This window comes from Scyliorhinus torazame, chromosome 9, assembly GCF_047496885.1.
Source record: "Scyliorhinus torazame isolate Kashiwa2021f chromosome 9, sScyTor2.1, whole genome shotgun sequence".
Lineage (NCBI taxonomy): Eukaryota > Metazoa > Chordata > Chondrichthyes > Carcharhiniformes > Scyliorhinidae > Scyliorhinus > Scyliorhinus torazame.
The window spans coordinates 48,685,229-48,709,030 of NC_092715.1; the positions used below are offsets into that span (position 1 = coordinate 48,685,229).

At 45.0% G+C, this 23,802-nt stretch overlaps 1 protein-coding gene and 1 long non-coding RNA gene across 3 annotated transcripts in view; one reads left to right on the forward strand and one right to left on the reverse strand.

The window, feature by feature from the left end:
• The window catches only part of LOC140429179 (uncharacterized), a 41,521-nt gene extending 24,487 nt beyond the window's left edge, over window positions 1–17,034 (reverse strand). Inside the window, exons 1-2 of the long non-coding RNA XR_011949006.1 lie at window positions 16,854–17,034; window positions 14,489–14,592 (exon numbers count right to left, since the gene is read on the reverse strand). This is a non-coding gene — a long non-coding RNA (uncharacterized lncRNA). The remainder of the gene's footprint in view (window positions 1–14,488; window positions 14,593–16,853) is intronic.
• The window catches only part of trappc11 (trafficking protein particle complex subunit 11), a 110,496-nt gene extending 87,482 nt beyond the window's left edge, over window positions 1–23,014 (forward strand). For both annotated transcript variants that reach the window (XM_072515848.1, XM_072515847.1), the window contains exons 25-30: window positions 1,797–1,953; window positions 20,027–20,138; window positions 20,315–20,406; window positions 21,711–21,844; window positions 22,085–22,252; window positions 22,431–23,014. In XM_072515848.1, coding sequence (XP_072371949.1) covers window positions 1,797–1,953; window positions 20,027–20,138; window positions 20,315–20,406; window positions 21,711–21,844; window positions 22,085–22,252; window positions 22,431–22,475 — 708 coding nt within the window. In that variant the 3' untranslated portion in view covers window positions 22,476–23,014. The remainder of the gene's footprint in view (window positions 1–1,796; window positions 1,954–20,026; window positions 20,139–20,314; window positions 20,407–21,710; window positions 21,845–22,084; window positions 22,253–22,430) is intronic.
• The last annotated feature ends 788 nt before the right edge of the window (window positions 23,015–23,802 follow it).

Below are 23,802 nucleotides of genomic sequence, written 5' to 3' on the forward strand. Positions count from 1 at the left end.
GCAAATGTACCCAAACAATGCCTGATGGGCGTTATGGGGGTCTAGTTATCCAGTCTGTAGAGCAGCATTCATTTCTGTGGTATCTCTATTCCTCTCCTGTTGCCGTCTATTTGGTATTTTTTGTTACAGCTAAATTTTGCTTCAAGAAAACTTTTACAATATATGCAAAGTAGATAAATTTATGTATTGTTCATCTTTACCACATTTTGGCAGCCAGGATTGATTCGGAGAATCTCGTAAAGTGGGAGGAAGTGCTACAGATTAACCCAGCTTTCCCCCTCTCACAAAGCTTGAAAGAAAAATTATCTTGGCTTGGTTAGAGTGAGAACAGCCAGTCAATTAAGTTTTTTTTTTTTTCATCCTCCACTCTGATGTGGTAATTTAGTCATTATTATTCCCGATCAAATTCTGCCTAGGTCAACATCATCTCTAAAGCAAAGAATTATTGATCAGATATCCAGCACTTGCAGTATTTTCCTTTTGTAAAGTACTGCAGAGTTTGATTTTTTAGGCCAATTGGCTTATTTTTTCCTTTCACTCCTCCGAATTATTTCCTTTCCCCCCTCTGAATTTGGGCTGGGCCATGTAGAATAAAGTGTTCTATGCCTAAGTCATCATTTCTACTCTGCAACTTTTTGTGGAATTGATGGTAAATTGTTGTCAACTTTGTTGCAAAATTTTGTTCTCTAGGGATTGGAAATAAAAGGCAATCTCTCATAATTCTGGATACCACAGTATTGGATTAGGCTGATATAGTCCAGACTCCGACCACCAAACAAGAATTTTTCATCACGTTGGTCTGCAATTGGATCTGAATACCAGTACTGTGTTAACTGCATCAACTAGTAATCTTCTTCAACTGGCAAACATTGATCATTTCAAATTCCTGTCCCCAAACATTTTTTTTTTAATAGTATTTTTAAAATTTAGAGTACCCAATTTTTTTTTCCCCATTAAGGGGCAATTTAGCGTGGCCAATCCACCTAACCTGCACATCTTTGGGTTGTGGGGGTGAAACCCACGCAGACATGGGGAGAATGTGCAAACTCCACATGGACAGTGACCCAGGGCCGGGATTCGAACCTGGGTCCTCAGCGCCGTAGTCCCATTGCTAACCACTGCGTCACATGCCGTCCTTCCTGTCCTCAAACATATGGCACAGTGATTAGCACTGCTCCAGGGACCTGGGTTCTATTCCGACCTCAGGCGACTGTCTGTGTGGAGTTTTCACATTCTCCCATGTCTGCGTGGGTTTCCTCCGGTTTCTCAGGTTTCCTCCCACCATCCCAAAATGTGCAGATTAAGTGGATTGGCCATGCTGAAACGCCCGTTAAATGTTCAAAGGTGAGGTTAGGTGGGGGTTACAGGGATCGGTGGGAATTGGGTCTAGATAGGAGGGTCGATGCAGACTCCATGGGCCAAATGGCCTCCTTCTGCACTATAGAGATTCTATGATATACTTATTGAGTATTTTCTGGGTGCAAAAAGTTCAAGTTATATGGAATAAGGTTATGGATTAAGAAATATTTGTAAAAGTTGATACAGTAGACTGAGTATTTAGAGATCGGGATTCAAATTCTACTACAGAATAACTAAAATTGTTTGTTTTGTGTGTGTTAAAGGAGAATTCCAACTCTTTCAGTCTGAACCTCGATGCATCTGGGTTTTTTTTAGAGCCTTTATTATGCTTGCTTACTGATTGTGATTCTGCAAGTTTACATTAACATTAATGATGTATTTTATTTTAATACTCCACTGTTTGTTAATATGCTTACCTTCTCAAATATGTTTTGCAGTTTGAACATATGGATCGGGTGTTTGCAGATATTCCATTCCTTTTGATGATGGATATCCTGAGTGCATCTCCATGGTCCCTCACCATAGCAAACAGCAGACTGGAACTTGCACATTCCATGATATTAGTCGATGAGATGGAGTCACAGCTAGCACAAGGTTTATAGATTAGCCTTTTATTTTTTAACTGTTCATTTTTATTTCTGGATGTAATGCATTCTTCATTTTAACACTGGAGTTGATGTCCTCTATCACTGAGGAGTATTTTTTGGGGGGAGAGTAATTGTTCATCTGAGGCAGCACTCATGGGTTTTACAATGAGAGCACAGTATTGGCTAACTTGCAGAATGTCCAATGTAATCTTGTAAATCTCCTGGGATTAGCAGGAAAATCTTGAGCAAACCTTTGTGTGGTACAAAACAGGCGATTCAACTGTTGAACTATCATTCCCTCTACTGGAAGAATGTCCCAAAAAGATTTGATATTGTGAGGTCCGTGCCAACATGCAATGTGTTTCTGATCAGTGGCAATTTTTAGTAATGATTGTTCCCAATCAAACCATGCCCAGGTTATCACCACCCCTAAAGCAAAGGATTGTTGATGTGGTGTTGCTTCACGGTGAAAGAAAGACTTGTACGTATAATAATAATTAACACTGCAATGAAATTACTGTGAAAATCCTCTTGTACAATGCAAAGGACATCCCAAAGTGCTATGTCGATGAGCAGGTATCCAGAATCACTCCAATGTAAGGAAATACCCCGCCAATTTATGCACAGCAAGCATAAATAACGATGTACATAGATACATAGAAGATAGGAGCAGGAGGAGGCCTTTTGGCCCTTCGAGCCTGCTCCGCCATTCATCACCATCATGGCTGATCATCCAACTCAATGGCCTAATCCTACTTTCTCCCCATAGCCTTTGATCTCATTCTCCCCAAGTGCTATATCCAGCTGCCTCTTGAGGTTTTAGCATCAACTACTTCCTATGGTAATGAATTCCACAGGCTCACCACTCTTTGTGTGAAGAATTGTCTGCTTATCTCTGTCCAAAATGGTTTACTCTGAATCCTCAGACTGTGACCCCTGGTTCTGAACACACTCATCATTGGTAACATCTTCCCTGCATCTAACCTGTCTAGCCCTGTTAGAATTTTATAAGTCTCTATGAGATCCCCCTTCATTCTTCTGAACTCCAGCGAGAACAATCCCAACCTGGTGAATCTCTCCTCATATGACAGTCCCGCCATACCTGGAATCAGTCTGGTAAACCTTCGCGCACTCTCTCTCTCGAGAGCAAGAACACCCTTCCTCAGAGAAGGAGACCAAAACTGCACACAATTCTCCAAAGTGTGGCCTCACCAAGGCCCTGTACAATTGCAGCAACACATCCCTGCTTCTATACTTGAAAACTCTTGCAATGAAGGCCAACATACCATTAGCCTTCTTTACCACCTGCTGCACCTGCATGCTTACCTTCAGCGAATGGTGCACAAGGACACCCAGGTCCTGCTGCACATTCCCCTCTCCCAATTTACAACCATTCAGGTAGTAATCTGCCTTCCTGTTTTTGCTTCCAAAGTGAATAACCTCCCACTTACAAAATTATACTGCATCTGCCATTGGTTTGCCCACTCCCCCAACCTGTCCAGATCTTGCTGTAGGATCCCTGCATCCTCGTCAAAATTTACCCTCCCACCTAATTTGGTATCATCTGCAAACTTTGAAATGTTACATTTTGTTCCCTCATCCAAATCATTTATATTGTGAATAGCAGGGGTCCCAGCACCGTTCCCTGTGGTACCCCACTAGTTACTGCCTGCCAATTTGAAAAGGACCCATTAATCCCTACTCTTTGTTTCCTCTCTGCCAACCAGTTTTCTATCAACTTCAATACATTTCCCCCAATCCCCTGCGCTTTAATTTTGCACAATAGTCTCTTCTGCGGGACTTTGTCAAATACTTTCTAAAAGTCCAAATATACCACATCGACTGGCTCCCCATTGTCGACTGTACTGGTTACCTCTTCAAAGAATTCCAACAGATTTGTCAAGCATGATTTTCCCTTCATAAATCCATGCTGACTTTGACTGATCCTGCCACTGCTTTCTAAATGTTCCGCTATAAAGTCCTCGATAATGGATTCAAGCATTTTCTCCACTACCGATGTTAGGCTTACTGGTCTATAATTCCCTGCTTTCTCTCGACCTCCCTTTTTGAATATTGGAGTGACGTGAGCTACCCTCCAATCTGCAGGGACAGTTCGAGTCTATAGAATCCTGGAAGATGACCACCAGTGCATCCACTATTTCCAGAGCCACCTCCTTAAGCATTCTGGGATGCAGATTCTCAGGCCCTGGGGATTTATCCGCCTTCAATCCCATCAGTTTTCCCAGCACCTTTTCTCTACTAATGTTGATCTCCCTCAGTTGTTCCCTCTCACTAAACCGTTCATTCTCCAACATTTCTGGGATCTGATTTGTTCCTCATTTGTGAAGACATAAACAAAGAATGTATTCAATTGCTCAGCCATTTCTTTGTCCCTTATTATGCATTCCCCATTTCTGTCTGTAGGGGGCCTACATTTCTCTTTACCAATCTCTTTCTCTTCACATATCTGTGAAACTCTTAGTGTCAGTCTTTATGTTCCCTACAAGCTTCCTTTCGTACTGTACTTTCCCCTTCTTAATCAATCCCTTCATCCTTCTTTGCTGAATTCTAAACTGCTGCCAATCCTCAGACAGACCTATTATGTTTCTTGGCCAATCTGTATTCTTCTTCCTTGGATCGGATACTATTTCTAACTTCCTTTGTAAGCCATGGATTGGCCCTCTTACCCTCTTTGCTTTTGTGCCAGACAGGAATGAACAGTTGCTATAGTTCCTCCATGCGTTCCTTGAATGTTTGCCATTGTCTATCCACTGTCATCCCTTTAAGTAACTCTCCCCAATCGTTCAAGGCCAACTCACGCTGCATAGCCTCATAGTTCCCTGCACCCGAGTCTCCGAATCAACTACTTCACTCTCCATCTTGATAAGAAATTCTATCCTGTTAAGGTCGCTCATCCCCAAGGGGTCTCGTACAGCCAGATTGGCAATGATACCCTTCTCATTACACAGTACCCAGTCTAAAATGGCCTGCTCTCTAGTTGGTTCCTACACATATTGGTCAAGAAAATCATCCTGTATAAACTCCAGGAATTCCTCCTCTACGGCATTGTGGCTAATTTGATTTGCCCAATCTATGTGAAGATTAAAATCACCCATGATCACCGATATTCCCTTGTTACATGCATCTCTAATTTCTAGTATAATGCCATCCCCAACCTCACCACTGCAGTTTGGGGGTCTATATATGACACCCACTAATGTTTTTTGTCCCTTGGTATTTCTCAACTCTACCCATACAGATTCCACATTGTCAGAGTTAACATCCTTTCTCACTATTGTGTTAACTTCCTCTTTAACCAGCAGTGCCACACCACCACCTTTTCTTTTATGCCTGTCCTTCCTAAATACTGAGAACCCTGGGACATTCAGTTCCCATCCCTGTTCACCCTGCAGCGATGTCTCCCTAATCCCAATTATATCATACCCATTTATATCTATCTGCGTGATTGGTTTATCCACTTTATTGCAAATGCTCCGTGCATTAAGGCACAGAGCCTTTAAGTTTGTCTTTTTCACAATGTTTGTCCTTCTCCCAATATTTTTCTCAACTGCCCTGTTTGAATTTTGTCCTTGGTTTCTCCACCTATCACGTTTCTTATTCACTTTTCTACCTTTTGCTTTTGTCCTTGCTCCCTCTTTCTCTGACTCCTTGCATAGGTTCCCACCCCACTGGCATATTAGTTTAAACCATCCACAACTGCTCAAGCAAATAGCCCCCTATGACATCAGTTCCAGTCCTGTCCTAGTGTAACCCGTCCCACCTCCCCCAGAACCGGTCCCAATGCCCCAGGAATCTGAAACCCTCCACCTGACACCATCTCTTCAGCCACGTATTCATGCTATATATCCTGTCATTTCTACTCCGCTCGTTGAACCGGTAGTAATCCTGAGATCACTACCTTTTGAGGTCCGATTTCTTAACTTCCTTCCTAGCTCCCTGTATTCTGCTTTTAGGACCTCATCCTTTTTTTTTTACCTATGCCATTTGTACCGATGTGTACCATGAACACTGGCTGTTCATCCACCCCCTCCAGAATGTCCTGTACCCGCTCCGAGATAATCCTTGACCCTAGCACCAGGGAGGCAACATACCATCCTGGAGTCTCGTTTGCGGCCACAGAAACGCCAGTCTATTCCCCTTACAATTCAATCCCCTATAACTCTTGCACTTATTACCCCTCCCCTCTGCAGCAGAACCGACCGTCGTCCAACGAGTTTGGCTGTTGCTGTTTTCCCCTGAGAGGCCATTCCCCTCAACAGTATCAAAAATGGTATATCTGTTCTGCAGGGTAATGGCCACAGGAGATTCCTGCACTACCTGCCTCGCCCTCTTGCTCTGTCTGGTGGTCACCCATTCCCTTCCTGCCTGCGGATTCTGAGCCTGCGGTCGGTGTGACCATAGAACATGGAAAATTACAGCACAGAACAGGCCCTTTGGCCCACGATGTTGTGCCGAACCTTTGTCCTAGATTCAGAACAAATTTGTTTTTTAAAAATATATTTTATTCAAAATTTTTGGCCAACCATGACAGTACATTGTGTATCCTTTACACAGTAATATAACAATATAAATAACAATGGCCAGTTTTAAGCAAGAAATAAATAATATATAAACAACATCAAAATTAAAAAACAAAACTAAATGGCAACTGCCTTGTCCCAAATAAATACTCTCCAAAAATACAATTCAGCAGTCCAATATACGATTACCTATAACAACAACCTATACATATTATACATTTACACTAACATCCCTGAGAGTCACCCCCACCCAAAACCCCTGTAGTGCCGGACATGACCAGAACATGTGGGTATGATTCGCTGGGATTCTCGAGCATCTTGCACACCTATCCTCTACTCCAAAAGATTTACTGAGCCGTGCTCCAGCTATATGCGCCCTGTGTAACACCTTAAATTGTATCAGGCTTAGCCTGGCACACGAGGACGATGAGTTTACCCTACTTAGGGCATCAGCCCACAGCCCCCCCTCAATCTCCTCCCCCAGCTCCTCTTCCCTCTACCATAATCTCCCCCTCGTCCCTCATTTCCCTATATATGTCTGATACCTTACCGTCCCCCACCCATGTCTTTGAGATCACTCTGTCCTGCACCTCCTACGTTGGGAGCTGCGGGAATTCCCTCACCTGTTGCCTCGCAAAAGCCCTCAGTTGCATATACCGGAATGCATTCCCTTGGGGCAACCCATATTTTTCGGTCAGCGATCCCAGACTTGCAAACGTCCCATCTACAAACAGATCTCTCATTTGTGTTACTCCTACTCTTTGCCATGTTCCAAATCCCCCATCCATTCTCCCCGGAGCAAACCTATGGTTATTTCTTATCGGGGACCACACCAAGGCTCCCGTCTTACCCCTATGCCGTCGCCACTGCCCCCAGATTTTCAGAGTAACCACCACCACCGGGCTTGTGGTGTATTTCTTCGGTGAGAACAGCAACGGCGCTGTCACCATAGCTTGTAGGCTAGTCCCCCTGCAGGACGCCCTCTCCAATCTCTTCCACGCCGCTCCCTCCTCTTCTCCCATCCACTTACATACCATTGAGATATTGGCGGCCCAGTAGTACTCACTTAGGCTCGGTAGTGCCAGCCCCCCCCTATCCCTACTACGCTGCAAAAATCCCCTCCTCACTCTCGGGGTCTTCCCGGCCCACACAAAACTCATGATATTCTTCTCAATCCTTTTGAAAAAAGCCTTCGTGATCACCACCGGGAGGCACTGAAACACCAAAAGGAATCTCGGGAGGACCACCATTTTAACCGCCTGCACCCTCCCTACCAGTGACAGGGATACCATGTCCCATCTCTTGAAGTCCTCCTCCATCTGTTCCACCAACCGCGTTAAATTTAACCTATGCAATGTACCCCAATTCTTGGCTATCTGGATCCCCACGTAGCGAAAGTCCCTTGTTACCTTCCTCAGCGGTAAGTCCTCTATTTCTCTGCTCTGCCCCCCTGGATGCACCACAAACAACTCACTTTTCCCCATGTTCAGTTTATATCCTGAAAATTCTCCAAACTCCCCAAGTATCCGCATTATCTCTGGCATCCCCTCCGCCAGGTCCGCCACATACAGCAACAAATCGTCCGCATACAGAGATACCCGGTGTTCTTCTCCTCCCCTGAGTACTCCCCTCCACTTCCTGGAACCCCTCAATGCTATTGCCAGGGGCTCAATCGCCAGTGCAAACAATAATGGGGACAGAGGACATCCCTGCCTCGTCCCTCTATGGAGCCGAAAATATGCAGACCCCCGTCCATTCGTGACCACGCTCGCCATCGGGGCCCTATACAGCAGCTGTACCCATCTAATATACTCATCTCCAAAGCCAAATCTCCTCAACACCTCCCACAAATAATCCCACTCCACTCTATCAAATGCTTTCTCGGCATCCATCGCCACCACTATCTCCGCTTCCCCCTCTGGTGGGGGCATCATCATTACCCCTAGCAGCCTCCGTATATTCGTTTTCAGCTGTCTCCCCTTCACAAACCCAGTTTGGTCCTCATGGACCACCCCGGGACACAATCCTCTATCCTCATTGCCATTACCTTGCCAGAATCTTAGCGTCTACATTCAGGAGGGAAATAGGCCTATAGGACCCGCATTGCAGCGGGTCTTTTTCTTTCTTTAGGAGAAGCGATATCGCCGCCTCTGACATAGTCGGGGGCAGCTGTCCCCTTTCCCTCGCCTCATTAAAGGTTCTCATCAGTAGCGGGCGAGCAAGTCCACATATTTCCTGTAAAATTCAACTGGGAATCCATCCGGTCCTGGAGCCTTCCCCGCCTGCATGCTCCTAATTCCTTTCACTACTTCCTCCATTTCGATCTGTGCTCCCAGTCCCACCCTCTCCTGCTCCTCCACCTTAGGAAATTCCAGCTGGTCCAGAAAACACATCATTCTCTCCTTCCCATCCGGGGGCTGAGCTTCATATAATCTTTCATAGAATGCCTTGAACACTCCATTCACTCTCTCCGCTCCCCGCTCCATCTCTCCCTCCTCATCCCTCACTCCCCCTATTTCCCTCGCTGCTCCCCTTTTCCTCAGTTGGTGGGCCAGCAACCTGCTCGCCTTCTCCCCATATTCGTATTGTACACCCTGTGCCTTCCTCCACTGTGCCTCTGCAGTACCCGTAGTCAGCAAATCAAATTCTACGTGTAGCCTTTGCCTTTCCCTGTACGGTCCCTCCTCCGGTGCCTCCGCATATTGCCTGTCCACCCTCAGAAGTTCTTGCAGCAACCGCTCCCGTTCCCTACTCTCCTGCTTTCCTTTATGTGCCCTGATTGATATCAGCTACCCTCTAACCACTGCCTTCAGCGCCTCCCAGACCACTCCCACCTGGACCTCCCCATTATCATTGAGTTCCAAGTACTTTTCAATACACCCCCTCACCCTTAGACACACCCCCTCATCCGACATTAGACCCATGTCCATTCTCCAGGGTGGACGCCGTTCTTTTTCCTCCCCTATCTCCAAGTCCACCCAACGTGGAGCGTGATCCGAAATAGCTGTAGCCGTATACTCCGTCCCCCTCACCTTCGGGATCAACGCCCTTCCCAAAACAAAAAAGTCTATTCGCGAATAAACTTTGTGGACATAGGAGAAAAACGAAAACTCCTTACTCCTAGGTCTACTAAATCTCCATGGGTCTACTCCTCCCATCTGCTCCATAAAGTCTTTAAGCACCTTGGCTGCTGCCGGCCTCCTTCCAGTCCTGGACCTCGATCTGTCCAGCCCTGGTTCCAGCACCGTGTTAAAATCTCCACCCATTACCAACTTCCCCACCTCTCGGTCCGGGATACGTCCTAACATGCGCCTCATAAAGTTGGCATCATCCCAGTTCGGGGCATATACGTTCACTAAGACCACCGCCTCCCCCTGTAATTTGCCACTCACCATCACGTATCTGCCCCCACTATCCGCCACTATGGTCTTTGCCTCAAACATTACCCGCTTCCCCACTAATATAGCCGCCCCCCTGTTTTTCGCATCTAGCCCCGAATGAAACACCTGCCCCACCCATCCTTTGCGTAGTCTAACCTGGTCTATCAGTTTCAAATGCGTCTCCTGTAACATAACCACATCTGCCTTAAGTTTCTTTAGGTGTGCGAGCACCCGTGCCCTCTTTATCGGCCCGTTCAGCCCTCTCACATTCCACGTGATCAGCCGGGTTGGGGGGCTCTTTACCCCCCCCCTTGTCGATTAGCCATCCCCTTTTACCCAGCCCCTCACCCGGTTCCCACGCAGCTGTGTCCCTCCCAGGCGGTTCCCTCCCAGGCGGTGCCCCCCCCGCCCCGCCTACCCCACCCCATACCAGCTCCCCCTTCTCCCCAGCAGCAGCAACCCAGTAAATCCCCCCCTCCCACCCCCCCCGCTAGATCCCCCACTAGCGTAGTTACACCCTCCATGTTGCTCCCAGATGTCAGCAAACTCTGGCCGACCTCGGCTTCCCCCCGTGACCTCGGCTCGCACCGTGCGACGCCCCCTCCTTCCTGCTACCCTATTCCCGCCATAATTATCGTAGCGCGGGAACAAAGCCCGCGCTTCCCTTTTGGCCCCGTCCCCAATGGCCAACGCCCCCAACTCCTTCACCTCCCTTCCTCCCTCCCCCACAACCTGTGGAAGAGAGAAAAGTTACCGGGTCGCAGGATTAACAACATAAAAATCATCTCTCCCCCCTTCTTTCCCCCCTCTTCGCCCCCCATATTCGCCCCACCACTTTGTCTCAAACATTCTTTTTTAATAACCCACTCATTCCAATTTCTCTTCAACAATAAATGTCCACGCCTCATCCGCCGTTTCAAAGTAGTGGTGCTTCCCTTGATATGTGACCCACAGTCTTGCCGGCTGCAGCATTCCAAATTTGATCTTTTTATGAAGCACCGCCTTGGCCCGATTAAAGCTCGCCCTCCTTCTCGCCACCTCCGCACTCCAATCCTGATATACGCGGATCACCGCGTTCTCCCATCTACTGCTCTGAGTTTTCTTTGCCCATCTTAGGACCATCTCTCTGTCCTTAAAACGGAGGAATCTCACCACTATGGCTCAAGGAATTTCTCCAGCCCTCGGTCTTCGCGCCATAACTCGATAGGCTCCCTCCACCTCCAGCGGACCCGTCGGGGCCTCCGATCCCATCAACGAGTGCAGCATCGTGCTCACATATGCCCCAACGTCCGCCCCTTCTGCACCTTCAGGAAGACCAAGAATCCTTAAATTCTTCCTCCTCGCATTATTCTCCAGCACCTCCAGCCTTTCCACACATCGTTTATGGTGTGCCTCGTGCATCTCCGTCTTCACCACCAGGCCCTGTATATCGTCCTCGTTCTCGGCAGCCTTTGCCTTCACGACCCGAAGCTCCCGCTCCTGGGTCTTTTGCTCATCTTTTAGCCCTTCAATCGCCTGTAATATCGGGGCCAACAGCTCCTTCTTCATCCCCTTTTTAAGCTCTTCCACGCAGCGTTTCAAAAACTCGTGTTGTTCAGGGCCCCATATTAAACTGCCACCTTCCGACGCCATCTTGGTTTTTGCTTGCTTTCCTTGCCGCTGCTCTAAAGGATCCACCGCAATCCGGCCACTTTCCTCTCCTTTTTCCATCTGTATCCAGGGGGGATTCCCTTCTGGTTTACCGCACAGTGCTTTTAGCCGTTAAAATTGCCGTTGGGGCTCTTATTAAGAGCCCAAAAGTCCGTTCCACCGGGAGCTGCCGAAACGTGCGACTTAGCTGGTCATCGCCGCACCCGGAAGTCCGATTCAGAACAAATTAATCTACACCCCATCATTCTACCGTAATCCATGTACCTATCCAATAGCCGCTTGAAGGTCCCTAATGTTTCCGACTCAACTACTTCCACACGCAGTTCTTCCATGCCCCCACTACTCTCTGCGTAAAGAACCTACCTCTGACATCCCCCCTATATCTTCCACCATTCACCTTAAATTTATGTCCCCTTGTAATGGTTTGTTCCACCCGGGAAAAAAGTCTCTGACTGTCTACTCTATCTTTTCCCCTGATCATCTTACAAACCTCTATCAAGTCACCCCTCATCCTTCTCCGTTCTAATGAGAAAAGGCCTAGCACCCTCAACCTTTCCTCGTAAGACCTACTCTCCATTCCAGGCAACATCCTGGTAAATCTCCTTTGCACCTTTTCCGAAGCTTCCACATCCTTCCTAAAATGAGGCGACCAGAACTGCACACAGTACTCCAAATGTGGCCTTACCAAGGTTTTGTACAGCTGCATCATCACCTCACGGCTCTTAAATTCAATCCCTCTGCAAATGAACACAAGCACACCATAGGCCTTCTTCACAGCTCTATCCACTTGAGTGGCAACTTTCAAAGATCTTTGAACATAGACCCCAAGATCTCTCTGCTCCTCCAAGTTGCCAAGAACCCTACCGTTAACCCTGTATTCCGCATTCATATTTGTCCTTCCATAATGGACAACCTCACACTTTTCAGGGTTAAACTCTATCTGCCACTTCTCAGCCCAGCTCTGCATCCTATCGATATCTCTTTGCAGACGACAACAGCTCTCCTCACTATCCACAACTCCACCAATCTTCGTATCATCTGCAAATTTACTGACCCACCCTTCAACTCCCTCATCCAAGTCATTAATGAAAATCACAAACAGCAGAGGACCCAGAACTGACCCTTGCGGTACGCCACTGGTAACTGGGCTCCAGGCTGAATATTTGCCATCCACCACCACTCTCTGACTTTTTCGGTTAGCCAGTTCGTTATCCAACTGGCCAAATTTCCCACTATCCCATGCATCTTTACTTTCTGCATAAGCCTACCATGGGGAACCTTATCAAATGCCTTACTAAAATCCATGTACACTACGTCCACTGCTTTACCTTCATCCACGTGCTTGGTCACCTCCTCAAAGAATTCAATAAGACTTGTGAGGCAAGACCTACCCCTCACAAATCCGTGCTGACTATCCCTAATCAAGCAGTGTCTTTCCAGATGCTCAGAAATCCTATCCTTCAGTACCCTTTCCATTACTTTGCCGACCACCGAAGTAAGACTAACTGGCCTGTAATTCCCAGGGTTATCCCTATTCCTTTTTTTGAACAGGGGCACGACATTCGCCACTCTCCAAACCCCTGGTACCACCCCTGTTGACAGTGAGGCCGAAAAGATCATTGCCAACGACTCTGCAATTTCATCTCTTGCTTCCCATAGAATACTTGGATATATCCCGTCAGGCCCGGGGGACTTGTCTATCCTCCGATTTTTCAAAATGCCCAACGCCTCTTCCTTCCTAACCAGTATCTCCTCGAGCTTACCAGTCTGTTTCTCGCTGCCCTCTCCAACAATATGGCCCCTCTCATTTGTAAATACTGAAGAAAAGTACTCGTTCAAGACCTCTCCTATCTCTTCAGACACAATACACAATCTCCCGCTACTGTCCTTGATCGGACCTACTCTCTCTCTAATCATTCTCATATTTCTCACATATGTGTAGAAGGGCTTGGGGTTTTCCTTGATCTACCCGCCAAAGATTTTTCATGCCCTCTCTTAGCTCTCCTAATCCCTTTCTTCAGTTCCCTCTTGGCTATCTAGTATCCCTCCTGCGCCCTGTCTGAACCTTGTTTCCTCAGCCTTACATAAGTATCCTTCTTCCTCTTAACAAGACATTCAATCTCTCTTGTCAACCATGGTTCCTTCACTCGACCATCTCTTCCCTGCCTGACAGGGACATACATATCAAGGACACGTAGTATCTGTTCCTCGAACAAGTTCCCCATTTCAATTGTGTCCTTCCCTGACAGCTTATGTTCCCAACTTATGCACTTCAGTTCTTGTCTGACAGCATCGTATTTACCCTTCCCCCAATTGTAAACCTTTCCCTTTTGCACGCACCTATCCCTCTCCATTACTAAAGTGAAGGTCACAGAATTGTGGTCACTATCTCCAAAATGCTCCCCCACTAACAAATCTATCACTTGCCCTGGTTCATTACCAAGTACCAAATCCAATATGGCCTCCCCTCTGGTCGGACAATCTACATACTGTGTTAGAAAAGCTTCCTGGACACACTGTACAAACACCACCCCATCAAAACTATTTGATCTAAAGAGTTTCCACTCAATATTTGGGAAGTTGAAGTCACCCATGACGACTACCCTGTGACTTCTGCACCTTTCCAAAATCTGTTTCCCAATCTGTTCCTCCTCATCTCTGCTGCTGTTGGGGGCCTATAGAAAACTCCCAACAAGGTGACTGCTCCTTTCCTATTTCTGACTTCAACCCATACTACCTCAGTAGGCAGATCCTCCTCAAACTGCCTTTCTGCAGCTGTCATACTATCTCTAATTAACAAGGCAACCCCCCCCCCCCCCCCCCCACCTCTTTTACCACCCTCCCTAATCTTATTGAAACATCTATAACCAGGAACCTCCAACAACCATTTCTGCTCCTTTTCTATCCAAGTCTCCATGATGGCCACCATATTGTAGTCCCAAGTACCGATCCATGCCTTAAGTTCACCTACCTTATTCCTGATGCTTCTTGCTTTGAAGTATACACACTTCTCTATATGTGCTTTCCACGATACTCTCCGACTCGCAAATGTGATGCTGACTCTTTTGATGTTGGCTGAAGGAATACAATGGTTTATGGTCAGGACACCAGGGAGAGAAGTTGCATACTTTTCTTCGATGTAATAAAAAGAACAATACAGCACAGGAACAGGCCCTTTGGCCGTCCAAGCCTGCGCCGACCATAGTACCTGCCTAAACTAAAACCGTATGTACATACGGAGTCCATATCCATCCATTCCCACCCTATTCATATATTTGTCTAGATGCCCCTTAAATGCCGCTGTCGTACCTGCTCCCACCACTTCCCTAGGCAGCATGTTCCATATATTTACCATCCTCTGTGGGGGGGGGGGAAAAAAACTTGCCTCACAATTCTACTCTAAACTTTTCCCCACGCACTTTAAATCTATGTTCCCTAGTACTTGACTCTCCCACCCTAGGAAAGAGCTTCTGACTATCCAGTCTGTCCATGCCACTCATAATCTTGTTGACCTCTATCAGGTCGCCTCTCAACCTCTGTCGTTCCAGGGAGAACAGACCGAGTTTATCTAACTCTCCTCATAGCTAATGCCCTACATTCCAAGCAACATCCTGGTAAAGTGCTTCTGAACCCTCTCCAAAGCATCCACATCCTTCCGGTAATGTGGCGACCAGAATTGTACACAATATTCCAAATGAGGCCAACTAAGGTCCTGTACAGCTGCAATATGATTTGCCAATTTTTATATTCAATGCCCCGACCAATGAAGGCCAGCATGCCTTATGCCTTCCTTGACCACCTTATCCACATGCGTTGCCACTTTCAGTGATCGGTGGACATGCACGCTTAGATCTCTCTGCCTGTCAATACTCGCAAGTGTTCTACAATTTATTGTGTAATTCCTACATGCATTGGACTTTCCAAAATGCATTGCCTCACATTTGTCCGGTTCAAACTCCATCTGCCATTTCTCCACCCAAGACTCCAACCAGTTTATAATCTTGCTGTATCCTCAGACAATCCTCTTCACTATCCGCAACTCCACCAATTTGTGTGTCGTCTGCAAACTTACTAATCAGACCAGCTACATTTTCTTCCAAATCATTTATATACACCACTTCATCTTTTGTGCCAGTGTATCATGAGTTACCTTTACTGAAGTCCATGTATACAACATCTACTGCTTATCCCTCATCTATCATCTTTGTCACTTCCTGAAAAACTCGATCAAATTAGTGAGGCACGACCTCCCCTTCACAAAACCATGCTGTCTATTACTAATAAGTACATTTGTTTCCAAATGTGAATAAATCCTATCTCTTAAGAATCTTTTCCAATAATTGCCCTATTACTGACGTAAGTCTCACCGGCCTTATGTCATAAAATTTTTTGCACCCACCTTAAGAGAGCAGATGTGATCTCAGTTCCGTGCCTTATCCAAAATGGGGCATCTATAAAGCCTTCAACGCATCACAGGTGTGTTGACCTGGATTTTGTAGCATGGTACCAGTGACTATGGCCTTGCACCTTGGTGAAAATATAGGCTTCGGGCCTATTTATCACTGCAACTGCTGGACATGTATCACTATTAAAGGTCCTTGTTTGTGCATGATCTCCAAACTTGTGTCATGTGAGAGTACCTTTAAGAAATGAGTGATGATAAAATATCTAGTGGATGTACCTTTAAGAAATGGGTGTTTATCAGTGATGTCAGAGTGTGGGTGGAGCTGGGCTGTCTGTCTGCTTTTACTTTCGCTTTGGGCTGTCTGTCTGCTACTGGGTACATTTTAGTTTTATTTTGAGAGCTGGATAGCTGCAGTCACAGCAAGAAGGTATATTAGTCTCTCTCTCTGCAGTCTAAAAACTGTCTCCAGATCCTTTGGTGATTTAAAACTTATACCTGTTTCTGTAGAGAAGTTAAACCTGATGTCTTTCTGTAAAAAGGTTTTTTTTGTCTTATGGATGTTGCAAGGAAAGATTAAGAGTTACTTATAGAGTACTGTATTCTTTGGGGGATTTATTGGTGTTGATAGTTGTTAAGATGTTTACTGTGGGTTTATAAAGTGTTAACTGGTTTCATAAATAAACATTGTTTTAATTTAAAAGTACTGTAGATCTCTGTTGCATCACACCTGCAGAGTAGGGTCGTGTGCTCCCCATAACCACAATCTATTAAAAGTTGTGGGTCAGGTGAACTCCATGATATACTTTGGGGTTCTCTCAACCCTGGCCCATAACACTTGTTGACCTGTTCTTGACTCTTTAGGCTTCTGTTTTAATTTCTGATTTAGGACATTGTTCCGTTAAAGCAAGATCTGGTATGTATGCATACATACCAGTATTCAGATAACTCTAGTCTCCCCATGAATCTTCTTCCTCACTGTGTAAGCACTGGTGTTTGAATAAGGAGGCAGAAACATGTTCCTCATCAGCATCCTTTTGTTCCTCAATAGCAGCCATGTTTGTCTTGTCACATGAAAGATTGTCATGAGACTCTTGGTATTGCACTTGAATGAAGTATTCTGTCTTGTTTTGGACCAAAGTTGATAGTCTCAGGGATAGAATGCTCTAGTAGGGTTTGTACTATAGGCTCCCATTTTCGCCAACTCCAGCGTGATGCCACCACCAAACACATCTTCCCTTCACTCCCTCTGTCAGCATTCTGCAGAGACCGTTCCCTCCGAGATAATCCAATCCACTCCTCCACTATACCCAACACCTCTCCCATCACCCATGGGTCCTTCCCATGGAATCACAGAAGGTGCAACACCTGCCCCTTTACCTCTTCCAGATGCTTAACATCCCAGGCTCAAAACATACATTTCAGGTTAAGCAGCGTTTCATTTGCACCTCTTCCAATTTGGTCTATTGCATTCGCTGCACCCAATGTGGTCTCTTCTATATCGGAGAGACCAAACGCAGACTGGGTGATCACTTTGCTGAGCACCTTCGGTCTGTGTGCATTCTGGACCCTGATCTTCCCGTTGCTTGCCATTTTAACACAAGACCCTGCTCCCATGCCCACATGTCTGTCCTTGGCCTGCTACAATGTTCCAGTGAAGCTCAACACAAACTGGAGGAACAACATCTCATCTTCCGGTTAGACACGCTGCAGCCTTCCAGTCTCAACATCGAATTCAACAACGTCAGATGATTAGCTCTACCCCACCTCGACCCATTTGTTTTCAGCCCATTTCATTTTAATTGTTTTTTACCATTTCTTTCTCTCTTGTCTTTCTTTATATATTCTTTATATATTTACCCCACTGAACCAACACTAAGGGCAATTTTGGACACTAAGGGCAATTTAACATGGCCAATCCACCTAACCTGCACATCTTTGGACTGTGGGAGGAAACCGGAGGAAACCCACGCACACACGGGGAGAACGTGCAGACTCCGCACAGACAGTGACCCAGCCGGGAATCGAACCTGGGACCCTGGAGCTGTGAAGCAATTGCGCTAACCGCTATGCTACCGTGCTGCCCTTGTGCTCCAGAATATGTGCTCTATTCCTTTGCTACTTTAACAGATTCACTTTAAATAATGTAGAAAGGATTTCATAATACTCTTGAGGTCTACAAACTAATTTGCCTCAGCTGCAGGTCCTTTGAATCAGAATGGGTAAGTCCAAGAACTATTAAATATTTTGCCTTGGGACGGAATGTAGGGAAAGACAATTGGGAGTGTCAATTGTAACGACAGGGGTATGACTGGGACAGAGTGATATGAATTCTTTAAAAATAAATCTACCTATACCAATGTGGATGGTAGCACATCTTTTGGACTGATGATGAGCATGTGCTTCCTATCCACCATTTTGGAAACTTAGGTGCCCATTTAGCTCCTGAAAAACAAGAGCAGCATCAATGGCTTTCAATACCCATATGGCGAATTTTTAATTCACGAAAAGGCAAATTTGGATCCCAAACCCACTACAAACACACCTATTCTCAGCTTTACCGGAGGCCACAGGAAGGTAAGCGCCAAATCTACTACTCCAAGGAGGTTGGCTTATTTAAAATATTGCCATTCTTCTTTTCAACTTTAGCTATTTTCTTCCCTTTGCTTCCCCCTTCCCCTCCTCCACATCTACATCTGTCACAGTTTATCCTCTGATGTTAGTTTCTCAGTTTGGCCTTTCACACCTTTTGTTCTCTCTGGGGACTGCCATTAGCACTCTTTCCCGTTGGTTTCTGTGGCTATTAGCACCCGGTTCCCTTGGGTTTCTGTGGCTATGACTCATTTTTCATTCTCACTCCACAGTATAAATATTTCCCACTTTCTCTATCTTTAGCTTTTACAAAGGGTCACCTGGACTCGAAACGTTAGCTCTTTTCTCTCCCTACAGATGCTGCCAGACCTGCTGAGATTTTCCAGCATTTTCTTTTTGGTTTCAGATTCCAGCATCTGCAGTAATTTTATTTTATCCCATGCTTGAAGTAACTCCATCAAAAGCAGTGGAGTGAATTTTAATTCCCCAAAACTGTTGGGGTTGAGTGAGACGCTAAACAGTTCAAACCTGCCTCCAACATGGCCACATCTGGATTACATGAGGGTGGACAGCCAACCTCGTCCCAGTGATGGGTTGGCCATTTAAATATTCTAATGAGGCTACCAACCAAGGGATTTCCAGCATTTGCAGTATTTTGCTTTTGTATTAGCCTCTGATTTGTTTTAGCCAGCTGCTTTTTTCAAGGTCTTGGGGAAACCCGGATTCTGAAGAAAGATGAGCACAGCTTTAAGGAGAAGATAAGTGCATTTACAGCACGGCTTGTGGGCCAGGAGGAACAAGAGTACTGGACCCCATCCCATACCCAAACATCAGTGATCCTGCGTCCAAACCACAATCCTAGTAGTAGTTGCAGGCACACTACCTGCTGCAAAATTTCAACACTCCCATTTACCATACCCACCACTGTCAATATCATATCTGAGCCATCATCTCACACTTGCATGTATTAAAAGACATCTGCCAGAGCTGAAATGTATTTTTCTTATCCAAGTTTCTTATACCTACATATCCTTGTTTCGCCAACAAGATTGTGGACATATCTCCAATGTCTTCACCCAGATCATTGATGGTGAGATCCTACTAGCATGTGGTCCACTATGATGAGCACCCACTTTCTATCTGGGAATCCAAATGTTCCATATCCAATCCAAACTCAACTGCCACTCATAGATCTTGACTTTATTTAGTAGCCTTTTGTGTGGCATCTTGATGCAGCAAGTCCTTTTGGAAGTGCAGATGTGTAGGTGTTGGCAGAGGAGGAATATCAATCTGCAGCAATGACTCCATGACAATACAGTCCCACACCAGAACGATTGGGAGGGTGAGGCGCAGACATTTGCACAATTAAACAAAAAAGTTAGCCTGCTCCAGCTAAGGCTTATTTTTTGTTTGCTACAAAATTTATTTGCTGTTACTCAGTTTTTTCAATGATCTATATAAAATAGCAAACATTGAAATTTGATGCTCAGCATTTAAAAAATCTTTTTTGTTCAGTGATTTTACAGACAGGAGAAAGTGCCAGTGAGTGCTTCTGCTTACAGTGTCCTCCAGCACCTACGAATCAGAGTGGAGTTGCCTCGGGCCAATATATAATCTCTTGGAAAAGGTAAAGTATTTCTTATCAGTTTAAAAACAGCAAGCCTGCTTCCTCTGTGAAAACGGCAATATTTTGTTTTGTGGAGCAAAAATCTATCTTTAATTTGATTTCCGCTTAAGTTGCAAATCAAACCAGAAAACCCGTGTTGCTAAAGCACTTATGATTCTATTCTGATTTTTTAATAGGACCTCCGCTGCTAAAAGTATACCTGTTGTCAACACAGTGATTACGTTGCCCCATGTGATTGTGGAGGCAATTCCGCTCTATGTTCATGCAGGTGAACTGTTCTTTATGTGTACATCAAATTTAGAAGTTTTACGGGTAGAATGCAACACTAAAACCAGCATGAGTTCATAATTAACGATAAATTTTAAGACCGAATACAAGTCCAAAGGATTGGAAGCAAGGAAGGGTTTATTAAGAAGGAGCTATTATCTAGCAGTACATACCATGCATACTCGAATAATAGTCGATTTCATATAAAAGTCAACCACTGCCATTTGGCAAAATAAAACATAATTTTTCACATACCCCATGTAAAAGTGTTGACCCTTGACTTTCCAAGGACACTTCACTTGACTCAGCTCACTGCCCCACTCTTCATTCAGAGTAATACAGCAGCGATCAGGATTTGAAGCAGGAGTTTTCTGATCTTTCGGCATCCATGCTAGATCATGAGTGCAGTTTTCCACTGAGATATTGGGGAACTTTAGTAAAAGTTATCATTGGAATGACAGAGGTAAGATTGGAACAAACTGCAGTCTGTACGCACCAGCCCAAGAGATATCTTTGTGGAGAGTAACCAAGTTGATTGTGTGAGCCCCAACTGTTAAACAAATTGGAACAGAGACTGAAAACCTTGTACCGTTCTTTGCTGGCTGTGTGAGCTTTCGATAATTGAAAGTATGTCCCTCAAAAACGTTACCCATGTAAAAATTGACACCTTAATTTTTTGCCTAAATTGTGGGCTCAGAAATGTGGCTTTTACAAGAGCAAATATGGTACCCAAGTCATCGCTATTGAAAAGTTGTGAATCTAATTAATTCAAAGTGCTTGGCATGCAAATGCCAATGCTTGGCAACAATTTTTAAAAAAAAAATTTAGAGTACCCAATTCATTATTTTTTTCCAATTAAGGGGCAATTTAGCGAAGCCAATTCACCCAGCCTGCACATCTTTGGGTTGTGGGGGCGAAACCCAAGCAAACACGGGGAGAATGTGCAAACTCCACACGGACAGTGACCCAGAGCCGGGATCGAACCTGGGACCTCGGCGCCGTGAGGCAGCCGTGCTAACCACTGCGTCACCGCGCTGCCCACGCTTGGCAACAATTATGTATAATATTTCAAGTCTAAACATTCTCTAATACTGAACGAATTTTGGACATTCAAAGCTCATTTGCTGATAATTCCAAGTTTTTAATGAAAATTGTTCTTTAATTTCCATCAAATTAGCATTATGTGCATGTTTCTATAATGGTCTACAGTGAATTTAGTATACATAAATATACCGCTGTTCTACTTTAACGGAAGCACTTGCAATAGTTTAAACTAAATTTACACTTCTCTGCTTTCTTTGAAAGATCTTCCATCATTCGGCAGGGTCCGCGAGTCTTTGCCAGTCAAATATTGGTTGCAGAACAGGACCAAACTGGTGCAGGATGTGGAGATTTTCGTGGAGCCCAATGATGCATTCATGTTTTCTGGTCTGAAACAGGTACAATTTGTAGCTGCTAATACATTTTAAGTGAGTAGGTGGGTCTGAAGATTTTTTATTGTGTTTGGGGCGGGGGGGGGGGGGGAGAAAGAGAGAAAGAGAATGGAATAACAGCATAGACATTTGTTGTTGATAGATAATTCCAGTAATTATCTGGAGGAGGTAATTGCTTTTTGTCTGGGATCTCCAAACTGCTTCCATTTTATTTTCAGACTTTTTTCTTTTGCTGTCTTTCCCAAGGTCCGGTTGCGAATTCTGCCAGACACCGAACAGGAGTTATTGTACAACTTCTATCCGCTCATGGCTGGGTACCAGCAACTGCCAGGTCTCAACATAAGCTTGTCACGGTTTCCTGCGGTCTCTACCCAGCTGCTGAGCAGATTCCTTCCCACCCACGTTTTTGTGAAGGTAGACTGAATCTAGACCCCTTTTTTAACCTGATTTTACTTCAGTCGCGCAAGGGTTATGACCCGTATACATTCTGTATGAAATGCACAGGGAAGAATTATTCCGTTTATTTCAAAAAATAGTTCCGACATTTAATCATCCTTAATATGACTTTTTTATGTTTCCGGTTTCATTTTAGCCCCAGGGTCGGCAGGCGGATGAAGTAATCATTGTAGCTGCTTGATGAACAACCTGTCTTGTGGAAGAAAAATCAGACTATTGTGACTAGAAAGGAATAAAATCATCACCCTTATTCATGGATGTATAAAATTAACTGGCTGTTTGAACTGGAGCTGCAGCATTTTGCAACAGTTGAATGTTTCCTAATTGTCACACATTTGCTGCAATTGTCCGAGAGGCATAAAAGCTTAACATTTTCTAGATGTTGAAATTAGTGTTCTGTAAGCAAAAGTAGGTTGATAATGAACTAAGAATTATTAAGATTGTTACATGATTTCATTATGAGCTTTGTATTGTTAAAGTTCAAAGTGATGTGATGGTTGGAATATATGCTATTGTAAATTTTCCATTTATAATTATCATGCAGCCTTGATGTTTGAGAAGAGCTGCTGCAAAATCTTTCAGTAAATCATAGTATTGGCATGATTTTTGTGTGCAAGTTACTTGATCAAACCGCTGCAGTGTTAACTGAATTCAGATTTTGACTTAATAAAATTTGCACATAACTGCTCTCTGAGGGAAAAATTGTGCAAGCATCTAGAATGTTGGATTCCAAGTCTACACTGATGTGTCTCCAAAAAAAATGGAGTTGTAAAATTGTAAGAAAACAACGTAATTCCATAATTTAGACAGCACGGCCACTAACTAACAAGGTGGTAAAAGAAGAGTGAAATGGATCAGAATTGGAAGAGTGCAGAATTAGAACAGAGTGTTAGGAGATGTGGAGTGGCCATGAAAGGATTTAAACATAATTCAATTTTTGTTTTAATTCTAAATGTTCGGGGACCAGGCATCAATGTAGTCAGCTGTGCCTGTGTTGGTTCCACTCTTGACTTGCAAGGTTCCCGGTTCAAGTCCCAAAGGTGACACTGTGGCACAGTGGTTAGCACTGCTGCCTTGTAGCACCAAAGACTTGGGTTTGATTCTGACTTCAGGTGACTGACTGTGTGGAGTTTGCAAATTCTCCCCGTGTCTGCGTGGGTTTCCTCCCACAGTTCAAAGATGTGCAGGTTAGGTGGATTGGCCATGCTAACCCCTAGATGGGGTTACGGGGATAGGGTGGGGGATTGGGCCTCGGAAGGCTACTATTTCAGAGGGTTGGTGCAAACTCAGTGGGCCAAATGGCCGCCTTCTGCACTGTAGGGATTCTATGATTCAGAACAAGAACACAAAAATCAAAGCTGACAAAGAGTGCAATACTGAGGGAGTGCTGCACTGCTGGAAGGTGCCATCTTTCTCTCTTTCTCTCTTCCCCCCCCCCCCCCCTTGCAATCTGATAGTCCATCTTCAATGAGGGACAATTTATTTCACTAGATATTGGGAAGACCAAA